Source organism: Hemitrygon akajei, chromosome 17 (genome assembly GCF_048418815.1).
Source record: "Hemitrygon akajei chromosome 17, sHemAka1.3, whole genome shotgun sequence".
Lineage (NCBI taxonomy): Eukaryota > Metazoa > Chordata > Chondrichthyes > Myliobatiformes > Dasyatidae > Hemitrygon > Hemitrygon akajei.
Window position 1 is genome coordinate 49,196,028 of NC_133140.1, and position 12,144 is coordinate 49,208,171.

General features: G+C 40.6%; 2 protein-coding genes across 5 annotated transcripts in view; both read left to right on the forward strand.

The window, feature by feature from the left end:
• The window catches only part of itfg1 (integrin alpha FG-GAP repeat containing 1), a 264,103-nt gene extending 263,044 nt beyond the window's left edge, over positions 1–1,059 (forward strand). For both annotated transcript variants that reach the window (XM_073070074.1, XM_073070075.1), the window contains exon 18: positions 404–1,059. In XM_073070074.1, the coding sequence (XP_072926175.1) occupies positions 404–463 (60 nt within the window). In that variant the 3' untranslated portion in view covers positions 464–1,059. The remainder of the gene's footprint in view (positions 1–403) is intronic.
• Positions 1,060–2,614: 1,555 nt separating this feature from the next.
• neto2a (neuropilin (NRP) and tolloid (TLL)-like 2a) overlaps positions 2,615–12,144 on the forward strand; it is a 46,836-nt gene continuing 37,306 nt past the window's right edge. Inside the window, exons 1-2 of one of the 3 annotated variants that reach the window (XM_073070076.1) lie at positions 2,615–3,234; positions 7,252–7,305. In XM_073070076.1, the coding sequence (XP_072926177.1) occupies positions 3,198–3,234; positions 7,252–7,305 (91 nt within the window). In that variant the 5' untranslated portion in view covers positions 2,615–3,197. Of the gene's footprint in view, positions 3,235–6,315; positions 6,495–7,251; positions 7,306–12,144 lie in introns of those variants that run through there. The other 2 variants (XM_073070078.1, XM_073070077.1) reach the window with 2 other exon arrangements.

Genomic DNA, 12,144 nt, shown 5'->3' on the forward strand with positions numbered 1-12,144 from the left:
AGTCTGAATTGCCTTCATTGTCTTGGTTATCTAAATGAGCACCATCATGTTAGCCTTTTGAAGCACTTATTGCTTAATATGACGGATTCTCCTCTGTGGAAAGATATTCTCCTGTGTTCAACAGGACATTCTCCCTTTAATCCACTTGTAATCTCATTGCATTGTCATCTGGCTGTTAGAGATTCTGCAGAGAAAGACCAAAACCCTGTCTCCTTTCATGTATTCTCAATGTTTAATGACAGCACAGGTCTTTATTCAAAAACTTGCTTCAGCCTGGTTAAGTACCTACAGAGCAAGTTCAATCTAGGATTTCAAAAAATAAGTTAGAGCAAACTATTATTCTCATACTGTGCTGTGTGATAAATGGTATTTGTTTTTAATGATCATTTTCCTTTAATTCCAGAAAGCAGATGACCGGGAAAAGCGCCAGGAAGCACACAGATTCCATTTTGATGCCATGTGAAATACAGTGGTTCCTGAGGGGCAATTGTTAAAATGCTAGATCTAAAATATTACTTCCAATAAGTAGTGCAGTAAATGGTGAATGTTTAATGTTGAATTGTACATAGTTTAACTGCTTCCTCATTTTTTATTAATTAAATGCATTTTTTCTGGTTTTCTGGGCAGGGGTTGCAAATTACTCAAGATGTATATTTTGGGAATTAAGAATAATTTAAAGCTAAATTATGCATTTTGTTGTAATACTGAATATTTAAAAATGTGTATTTGTGTTGTTTGAATATGGTGAATTGTTCTGTTATTAACATCTTCAAATGTTTACTTAAATGATCTTTGTGGAATGCATGTTTATTAATTCTGGTTGCTAAAAATCATATATTAAACTTTAATGATTTAAAATAACCTATGTTTTAAATTATTTTTATACTACTGTAATACAGTACTGTAATACACCTTTTTGTGAGATTGGATGACCCTTGAGATCCGATAATTAAATACATACACTGCTAACTACTTTCTGGCAAGATCCATAACTTTAAATTACGCATGCATATGGATGGTTAATGTACTTCACAATAAATAGACAGCAGGTTGATTGAACCAGTGACGACAACTAGTTTTATTTCAGAATGTTACAAAGCTTTTATAAAAAGCAATAAACCTGCATCCCTTGTTTCATTTGGTATCAACTGGTTTCCAGATATAAAACTTACTCTATCTTCCCAGGTCTGAAACAATTTTGTACATTTCATTGACATGTTATACCTTTCTTCAAAAGACAAGTAATTTCTGCATAATTTCACTTTCTAAGGCAATCCTCCCCCAGCCCATACTAGGATTCAGTCTGAAGAACCTTCAGTGCACTCTCTCCATTGCAGTTATACAAAAGAACTCAGTTGAAGTTAGTATAGGAAGGTAGTGCTAAAGGTAAAGCCATGAGCTTATTAAATGGCAAAGCCAACACAGGAGCTGAACAACTTCTTCCTGCTATTTTTCATGTTATTTTCCTCGGAAGCAGAGACCAATCACACAATATTCCAGGTGTCAGTTTATCAGGGCCCTACACAACTGGAGCAAGACACCTGTACTAATTGTTCACTGTTAACTTTCACTGATTCGTGTAAATAAATTCCTTGATCCCTTTGGATACCTTTCAGTCTCTTATTTCGTAAAGATACTCTGCCTTTTGGGGGGTTTTAAGTACCAAAATGGACACTTTGGTGTTGATGGCCTTATGTTTGTTACACATTATGTTCTGTTTGTCATGTTATAGCCATTTGTTTACCCCTTATTTGTTAGATTAATCTTGGAGTAGGTTAAAAGGTCAGCACAACATCGTGGGCCGAAGGGCCGGTACTGTGTTCTGTTGTTGGCCTCTTCCTCACCCTGTACAGCCACTTAGCTTTGTACCATCAGCATACGTCTGTGTTATTCCTCATGGAAAGGATGTAAATTGCGGATAGCTTTAATCCCAGCAGCACACCACTGTTTACAGCCTCCTTATACAAAGGTGTCCCGTTTGTTCTTGCACCTTTTGTTGATCAATTTTCAGTCCTTGTCAATATGTTTTCCCTAATGCCATGAGTCGTTTTAATAACCTCTTGTACGGTACTCTGTCGAAGTTCGAATTCATCATTCTCGTCTATTCTGCTAATTATAACCTCAAATATTCTAGCAGATTTATCTTTCATAAATCTGTAGTATATTAACACTTTTTTTCTGAAGATCTATTTTAACACCTCGGCATATGAATATACAGTAAAAACGAATGAACGGCATGTGTTTTTCAAGTACCTATTCTTCCCGATCAATAGTTTCTCTGAAAACACTTGGACACTCAACACTGCACACTGTAAAGCAAAATCTATGGATGCACCGATTTGTATATATTATTATATCTGCCCCGCAAGATCTGCCAAACGACCATGGAGTTTAGAACCCTGAAATGTCTTAAATAGTCTTCATTATTGTGACCCTCAAAACAATAGAGAACTTAGAGCGGCTTCATTAACGATCTGTTCTTGGTTGCTGCCATGGTGTTTGAAGGGGTGTGTGTGTGGAATTGGAAACAGCAGGCTGCAGCTTGGATGTGTATTGTGGAGTGGGTGCATGCGTACAAGCTGCTCGCTGAAGCACAGCACGTCGATCCGAAAATGAGACTCATTCATTCGCTAAACAGTTGTTCCATCCAGCTGGGAGCTGGAGTGGCTCTCGCAGGCTCTCTAAAGAGCGATAGACCTTCCTGCTGCTTTGCACCCTGGAATGGACTTCGGCATCTTCAGGAACAATTCATATTTTTCCTAGATGTCCTGTCCTGCGTTAAAAGCACTTGAAAAGTCATTGTAAATAATACAGCTACCGAACATTTGCGAAGGACTATCGCGGTCTCCGTGGAGGAATTACCCGAGGGACAAAAGATGGGATTAACCCAGTGCGGAAAGTTTGTTTTCCAGGAGAGAAGTCCATCCTCCGGCAGGGGAAAAGGATGGCTTGTGTAATGGACATCAAGGAATTGGATGTGAAATTGATCAATGAATGTAGGTAAGTATCGGGGGAGAAAAGCAACTGAAAAGAAATCCCGTTTGCTTAATTCGGATAACGTGGATTCTTTGAGCACACGACACCGACTACGAAATGCTGTGAACTTAGCGACTGAGTCTACTGGGCTTTGCAGACTGCCTCGTCAATAGACCCGAAGAGGCATCGAGGAAAGCCGGCATCTTCCTGATCGAGAGAGAATGGTGCTGGAAAGACGCTTTTTCCTCATGTTCAAAGGTGAGTCACAAATAAAATATAAAATAACGTCGCCATCTACAGGACTGTTGTGCTTCGTAAGACAACCAGTCTTGGCGAAAATAACGGCTCTTGAAAACTTGCCTGCCCTTCTGTTTCATTGTAAAGGCTTTTGTCTCAGTGCATTAGCGGTTTTCCCACGGGCCGTGTATATCCGTTTTAAACTGACTGAGAACGAGTATATTTCGGCTCGGTTGTGTTCAAACTATTTGAAACAAATCCACACAAGATCATGCCCAACGTGGTTGTTTTCCCGAACGATTTAAACCAACAAGTTTGCACAAATGTACATAACGGTGTAAAAGCGTAAACATCAGAAAGCCTTTTCAATTCGATAAAGCAATGCGGGCACAGGGAAAGTGAAGCGGATTATAAAATGGAGCGGTTCGACCGCTCCTGAGCAAAGATCTCAGCCCCGCTGAGATGTAATTGTGGAACCGCCGGAGCTCAGATACTGAGGTTTGGAAAAACACGACAAAAATGGTGAGGCGAGTCCAAACGCGGCTGTCTTAATTAGTGGCGGATAAGATTGGAAAGGAACTATCTAATATATCTTGATACTGAAGATGAGTGAGGATCTAAATGGAAGCCGGTTTATGTTTCTTTCCCGGTGTCTGCAGCTTTGCGGGAAGTGCTGAACAGCTCCACGTGGTGCTGCGGCTCTGTCCTTCCGCCCCTCCGCACGCTGCCCGCCGCAGCCTTCTCGCCCCATTTCTGCCCCCAGATGAAAAGCGCCGGCTTAACGGTCTACTTTTCCCTGTCACCAACCCCGTTCTCGTTCTACCGATACCAAATGTCTTCGTGTACAACGAATTCAGAAAATTATTCGATCTGTGCTATTGGACCAGGTGTACTAGTAAAGAGCGAGAGGAGAAAGCGCTGAATTTACGCTCGAACTAATACCCTACGGCATATTGCCGAGGATAAAATACAATCGCTTACACTTCACCGGCAAAATGTCAGAGACGTTCACCACGATTAGTAGCGTCCTATTTCTTGGCTGGATTAAACGGTTAATATTGGAGGTTATTGCAAAGCACTAAACATAAAGCACAGTAACTCCCGCCATCTGCTCAAGTGTTGGCGTGTATTTTTTTGCGCTGTCCGAACATTTTAAAAATGGACGAATGCACTTTCATGTTTTCCTTGGTAAATAATTAATGGGTTGAATGTGTGTACACGTTACAGGCTTGAAGTCGCCCACATTAAAACTGGGCAAATTCCAAACGAATTAGACTCAAATTAGGGGAAATCAGTTGTTTTGGAAGTTGTTTCCTCATACGATCTCAGAAAATGTTTCCGAATCATCAGGAAGGGCCACTTCAGCCAGGAATCTCTGTGAATCCTGAGGAGTCGGTACTCCAAACGGTAGAACGTGGAATAAAGGGATATGGGGACTGGGCTAGGTTGGGGGTGCTGCTGGATGCGGACGTTGCGCCCAGCGCCAGAGCCTGTATGGTCCATCTTCACACTGTCCAGAGAATCCTCGCGTCTATTGGCTCCATCGCGTTGCACTGAACGTCTGCGATTGCCTCGTGAAAGTCAATCAGTCGCTTAACATTGGAATAGATATCGTGCATTTCCCTCCGATTTATGCAGCGTCTCTCCGGTGCCACGTAACATTCACTTCTGTCTGAAAATAAGGAACTATTCCTGCTGACCCAGGATTTCCAGCCAGATCCCAGGACAGCAGGGAACTGTGCAGTGAATTAGAAGGCACTGATGATTTCATGTGTTGGACACAAACTTTTAATACAGGCGAGCTGATGACTAATGAAGCTCACCACGCAGCAAAGTGTTGCTAATTCTGAAAAACACGCATCCACCCCCTGGTACAAACCAAGGCTTTCAACTTTAATGGAAAGAACTATGTGGTTATAGTACAATCTCAGTTCCAATATATCAAGGAGAATTAGCTAAATTTTATCATTTATTTAGAAAGTTCAGCCAGCTCTTTCAGTAAGATATTCTGTTTATGTATCGGAATTAAAAGCGTATTTAGTGACGTCCAATCTGATATTTGGAACCAGCAAAGCTAGACCCATCCGCGCGAAAACGGGTAAATATTAATTTAAATTTACATTAAATATTTTAAGATTTTAATTCTTGGCGGATCAAGTAGAATTTCTAAGTTGGAGAAACTTCGTTTCTGGTGTCACGGAGTCTGTTAATCCAATTACATGCTGTAACTTCTCTTGGCTCGCAATTATTCGCTGTTTATGCTATAATATGCTTATCTACTCGGACATCTTATGAATCTCAAGCACTAAGCATAACAACCGCGATTTTATTATTTGTGACCGCAATTCTTTAAAATAGTAACAGATTGGTGGAAATCTGTGACACTGACAATTGGCTCTGATAAAATAAACCTTCGTTTATGGGCAAATATGCGAAGACTTTTCTCATTATTCTACAGTGGTTTTCTAATCTCCTTACAATGGTTTTAGAGTGTCTGATAAGCTCTGTAATAATACATGCCCCAATACATAATCCTTAACCAACCGTTTCATGCAGGAAATGTGACCGGCCGGGCACTTATTGTGTGGTAGCTTCGTTAATCAGAACTTTATTGCTAGTATGTGAAACATATCAGAATTGAGTATGGCTCGATACCAAGCATTAAACACAAGACAATTTCATAACATTCAACGCAACAACAACCAACAATTTACAAGACAACAGTGCAAACAGCCAAGAGCAATCAACAATTAGCAGAACGATCACTTTGCAAACGTCAATAATCAAATTTAAATAAATGTGCACAAATGAACATTCTCAATAGTTATCAACAGAAAAAAGGAGAGCGGGAAAAGGCTATTAAATGGGTTTGTGCAGGGACAGAGAGGGTATTACACCGCAGTGAGGTTTACTGAGAAACTGGATAGCCTCAGTAAATTATGTGCAGTCCTGGACGTGATGGACTTGTAGTGTCTCCCTGATGGCAATTTGGTGAATAGGTGATTGCTAGGGTGGGTGGAGTCAGCTCTACTGTTTTTTTTTCCAGCTCTTTTCTTCGCTCTGGCGATGAACAGGCCATTTAATGTGGGCAGCTGACGGACGATGATCTTTTCCGCCGAGCGGACTGTTCGCAGCAGCCTGGACTTGAAGAGGGAGAGGGGAGGAGATAGAGGTGCTCACAACACTGAGTAAAAATTCGTCAGGTTACCTCCTGAGAAGGTGGCGTAGGAAGAGCTTTCCTAGTGACGAGTGGAACATGTTTCTCCCAATTCAATGTATTGGTAATTGGAATTTCAATGACTCGACCACAGCCTGACCATTCATTTCCAAGGGGGGCAGGTGGGGGGGGGGGGGTTGTCGGCGGATTTATCTAAACTCCTATTGATCATCCGATGAATTGTTGAGAACATGTCCTCTAACAATACCGTATTTAGTTCCTCATCAGAATTCCAACTATTTCCTGAAAAAATAGTTGAGGTCCAGACTTTTGGGGCATGATTTCTAATTGCACCTTACTGAAGAGGCGAGATAAACCTCCCTCTTGGCTGACACAGAATCCTAATTTTAAGAATTCTTACAGACACTACTATTTGACCATCATAACCTCTCATTTTTCTTATCCATTTTCACGCTCGATAAGAAATAAAATCACGTAAGTTGTGCAGTGAGTTCAGGGAGACATTGTATAAGTATCCCGGGGCTGATGCTTCACCACCCGTTCCAGACACAATGCAGTGTCCTTATCGACGGCAAGATGCGAACTGCCCTGAAACATTTTCCCGCAACCCTTCTTATTTACTGAGTATGGAGATGTTCTGCACGGCGTATCTAGAGCACAAATCCTGCATGTTAGATTTCTTCCTTGTTTAGTATTTACTGGGAATACTTTATGCAATAAATACAAAATTTTGTATCCCATGTTTGCAAATTAATGTTATGTTCAAACTTCATATTCTCTGTAAATTCTGCTCAGTTTTCTACGTTTGAGCGGCAGTGTTATGTGACATCCAGACATTGAAACCTAATTTTCTTTTTCAGTGTGGTCGATCATTGTTCTGACAGGAGGGATCGCTTCTATACAAAAGGCGGAAGGTGAGTTTCTAATTCTGTTCTTTCTGCTAGTAATTCACCTGATCGCATTGATCTGGTTAGAATCCTTCGGCGAGTATACCGGCAGCCATCTGAATGAGAAAAGGCAAAATAAGAGGCGCCTCTTTTTCCCCGGTTGGTGAGGACAATTCAATTTGACTGGAGCAGCCGGAAATATATCGGCACTCCGATTATTGCTGTCCGGCGTTAGAACCCAGTTTATACTGTATATCGATCTGGCGTTTACCACCTTAATGTTAGCACTGCCTTTCCGCGCCTACACTTAACGCACATCATTACCCTAATATATTCAGAAATATACATGCCGCTACTAAATACGTGTGCGTTAGTGCCAGGAGGAAAACACGACAGCCACTTATTGTCTGTGTATCAGCCATTAACCATTTACTCACCGCATTATTTTTCACTCAATCGCCACCAGTGATATATTTATTATCTGCGACTGTTGTGGCGTCGAGTGCTGAGTCCGGTGACCCCAAGCCCCCTGCACTGCGCTCTGGCTTCACGCCAGTATCGTTGTCCCCAATCCCTTTCAGAGCGGTGCTGTTGTAAGAAGCCATATGAGGCAAGCAGTTGTGTTAATGACTTTCAAATTTCACTTTTGTGGTTACTCTAACAATGGCAATTTAAATCCTTTAAATAATAACTGACGGCGGGAATCTAGAAACCAGGAGAAAATATTACACCGAAAACAATGATTAAAGTTACAAAGACCTTTTATTCCCTTTTAAAATTGGTCCAATAGCCCATAAGATCTTGAACCCAATGTAATCCAAGGGAGGCAGGTGGAATTTTCCATGAATACAATCATGCTATGTAGTTTTTAAAATGTAATTATTGCGTCTGGAAAACCTTGTCGATGAAATGTCACTTCCAGAGTTCTGTAAAACAAGGGGCAGTGGATTCTACCAATTTTCCATTTTTTTTCTTAAAAAGAGCTTGTTTCTAAGTAAACTAATTCCTGCAGCGAATAGAAATGTTTCTGAGTGTACATTTATTAACAAGTATTTAAGAGAAACCTAACCTAAAATTATTTGTTAGAATTAATCTTGTGCTTTGGAAACCAGTTATTTAAAAAAGTAATTCTTTAACTTCACTCGAAGTGTTGAATATCCTGGAACACAACAACGGGGAACCCTTGGTGCTCGCAGAAAATTATGACTTTTATCTGCATTTGTAGAATATTTGTTGATGCAAGTCAAAGTTTTCAAATGAAGGAAAGGTAATTAATCACCAAATGGGCAGCAGCATGAAGTTTTCAGTAAGTCTGTACTCAAATTTAGGCAGAAATTATGTAGGCTTTGTAGCATCTGTGTGTGCAATCAGTTCAAGTGGTCTCATACATCTGCAACTCCGTTCGGAATAATTACATGTTGATTAAAATTTGAAGGGTTGCCAAGACATCTGCTGTAAAGTGCAGAGTAAACCCTGTCCACTATTCATACGGCATGTAACATGAATCATATGGCTCACCTGCTAGATGCTTCAGTATTCAGAGTTGCCACTTCTCACAAACCAATCATTAGACTGGTTAGAATAAAGCCGATTTATTTACAGGTAGTGGTCACTTGTTAAGTATGTCTGTACATCTGCTCATTAATGCAAGTATGTAATCAGCTGATCATGTGGCAGCAACTCAATGCATAAAAGCATGCAGACATGGTCAAGAGGTCCAGTTGTTGTTCAGATCAAACATCAGAATGGGGAAGAAATGTGAGCTAGGTGGCTTTGGCCATGGAATGATTGTTGGTGCCAGATGGGGTGGTTGGAGTATCTCAGAATCTGCTGATCTCCTGGGATTTTCACGCACAACAGTCTCTAGAGTTTACAGAGAATGGTGCAAAATAAAATAAAAAAAATCCAGTGAGTAGCAGTTGTGTTTGTGAAAATGCCTTGTTAATGGGAGAGGTCAGAGGAGATTGGCCAGACTGATTCAACTGACTGGAAGGTGACGGTAACTCAAGTAACCATGCGTTCCAATGGTGGTGTGCAGAAGAGCATTTCTGAATGCACAACACATCAAACCTTGAAGTGGATGGGCTCCAGCAGCGGACAACCAGAAACATACACTCAGTGGCTGCTTTGTTAGGTACAGAAGGTACCCTTTATATCTGAAATTGTGATGGTTCGAAACAATGTGTTTGTTACAGGTGTCAATGTTCCATGGTCAAGGCAGTGTGTTGTGTTTGTTGATGTTCATATTGCATATGTTTACACAGTAAATTAAGCTTTTCAAGGCCAAACCCAAATATATATTCCTGTTTCCACCATGGGCATATTATGTAAAATACTTATTAGTTTGTTACTGGAGAATTATTACAAGAATCACATGAAGATATGTAGAGATTGAGTACATTATTCATTGAGCGTCAGTCTATATCATCTCTGACTTCACATCAATATCTTGCAATCACAGATAATGGATTATTTTCAGCACCCTGTACTTTAACAGCTCTGGAAATGCAAATTTCCTTCAACATGATATGCAGAGCCAGAGAATTCACATTCAAAATATAACTGCCTCATTCTAAGGCAAAATGTTTTGTTTTACCATTTTAGGCATTTATTCAAAATAGTGCATTTTGAGTTAGTTTTCTTAACAAATGATAAAACTACAGTGACATCCCATGTTAATGCTTTGGATAGTACACAAACATTCGAATGGGGAACAGGATACAGCTGCTCAGTAGCTCTGCAATAATGTCATGTTGGATATGATTGTATACTGAGCTTTATATTCCTTCCTACTCTGGATAGCCTTTCACCCGACTTTGTATCAAGAATCTGTCTAGACGTCTGTTAAAAATACTGAAAGACTCTGCCTCCATTTCCCTTTAAGGAAGAGTTTTCAAAAGACTCACAGCTCTCTGAAAGAGGAAAAAAACATTTCATCTCTACCTATTAAATAGGCATCTTTTTGTGTTTAACATTTCTAATTTTCTCCATGATGAAATGAACTTATCACTTCCATCCTGCTAAGCTCCTGAGGGATATGATTCATCTTCCAAGCAACACACACAAGATGCTGGAGGAGCTCAGCAGGCCAGGTAGCATCTATGGAAAAGAGTAAACAGTTGATGTTTTGGGCCAAGACCCTTCAGCAGGACAGAAGGGTTTTGGCCCAAAACATCGACTGTTTACTCTTTTCCATAGATGCTACCTGGCCTGCTGAGATCCTCCAGCATTTTGTGTGTGTTGCTTTGGATTTCCAGCATCTGCAGATTTTCTCTTATTTGTGATTCTACTCATCTTCAAGTTGTTTCGCAGTACTGCATAATCACAGACTTTCTGTGCCCATGTCAATTCACAGTGGAAGTGTCTTCTTGCTTTTGTTTCAATTTCAGATGATGTGGCTCGGGGTATTTCTCACTGTTGTTTCATACACAGTGAGGAGATCAGTTCTGCAGTGCAGATTTACTGCCTTGCTCTGGAGTGACTGCATTAGACTACGTTCCTCTGCCCTTTACATCTGAGCAGCTCAAAGAACTAACATTCTTGCATCACAATGTACTGTTGCCCTTTCTTCTCATCAAATTACAGAGGAACTAAATGATTTAAATTCACTTACAGGTTATGAGTCTGAAATCACCACCATTCCCTGAATTGATATAAAGATAAACGGATCAACAAAGGTGACAGATCATATTCTCATATGAATTAATATTTTAGTGGATTTAGTATAACTATAATTTTTATTTTAGTGGGGTTTCCATTCCAAAAAATTGTGCTTAAGTAAGCCTCAATTTAATTGTCTATTTGTTTCTTTTCTGTAAGCCGTCCCTGTGATCTGTTCCAAGGAAAGCTTCAACGATTGCGGTTGTAATACGTGGCAACATTTTTAATTTTTGTTTACAAAAGCACATTTGCAGCTAATTCTGATCCCCAGAAGCCTGATCATTTTTATTCATAAACTATTGCTACAATTCTGGTGCAAAACAGACATCGTGCATGCCCTCTAAAACACACTTGGAAGGCCGACCTTTGTTATCCAGCCCTATTTGCCCCTGAGAAAGTAGAGATGAAATGGTTCCTTCTGTCTGGTGAAGCGATGCCCATGCTGCTGTCAAGTAGAGCGTTCCAAAGTTCTGAGCCTGCAAAAATAGAGGAAAGGTGTGAGTTGAAAGAAAAACTTGTAGACAGTGAATGGTGTGCACCTGGTTTCCTTGCTTTCTAGAGATTGATGGCTTGGAAGTTGCCAACAAAGAATTCTACAACAGTCTGTTTAATAACCAGTGACCTTAGTGGTAGCACCACTTTCTGCATGCATGGTGTGCAATCCTTGGGTTTATATAATGACCTTAAGTTAATCAGCAGCTTTCTTCAACCCAGTAGGATACTTGTGTTAGCAACTTCAACACTGATTTTACCCAAATGACTTTTTAGTGTGTAGTATAGGCAGCTTAGACCTAATATTTCATTAATGCGCACAGTACTGTGCAAAAATCTTAGGCACACTGTGCTGCAGTCGCAAAAAAAAAACAAATTTCATGAGTTATGTGAGTGGTAAGAAGCGTGATTCTGATATGAGTCTCTATTGTGGTCTGAGAGTAGGAAGGGTTCAGGGAAAGGGGAATTGTGGTTGGGAAAAGGGGAGGGGAGGGGGCAGGAAGCACCAGAAAGACATCTTATAATGACTAATAAACCAACTGTTTGGAATCAAATGACCTTGCCTGGCATGTCAGGGCTGGGTGTGTCTGCACTTGTGCCACCCCCTCCCCTGGCACCCCTTCTCTGCTATCCATCCTACATCCCGCCTGCGGTGCTCCACCCTCATCATTCCCAACATCCTTAGTTCCCGCCAGATTCACAAACTCGCTCTCC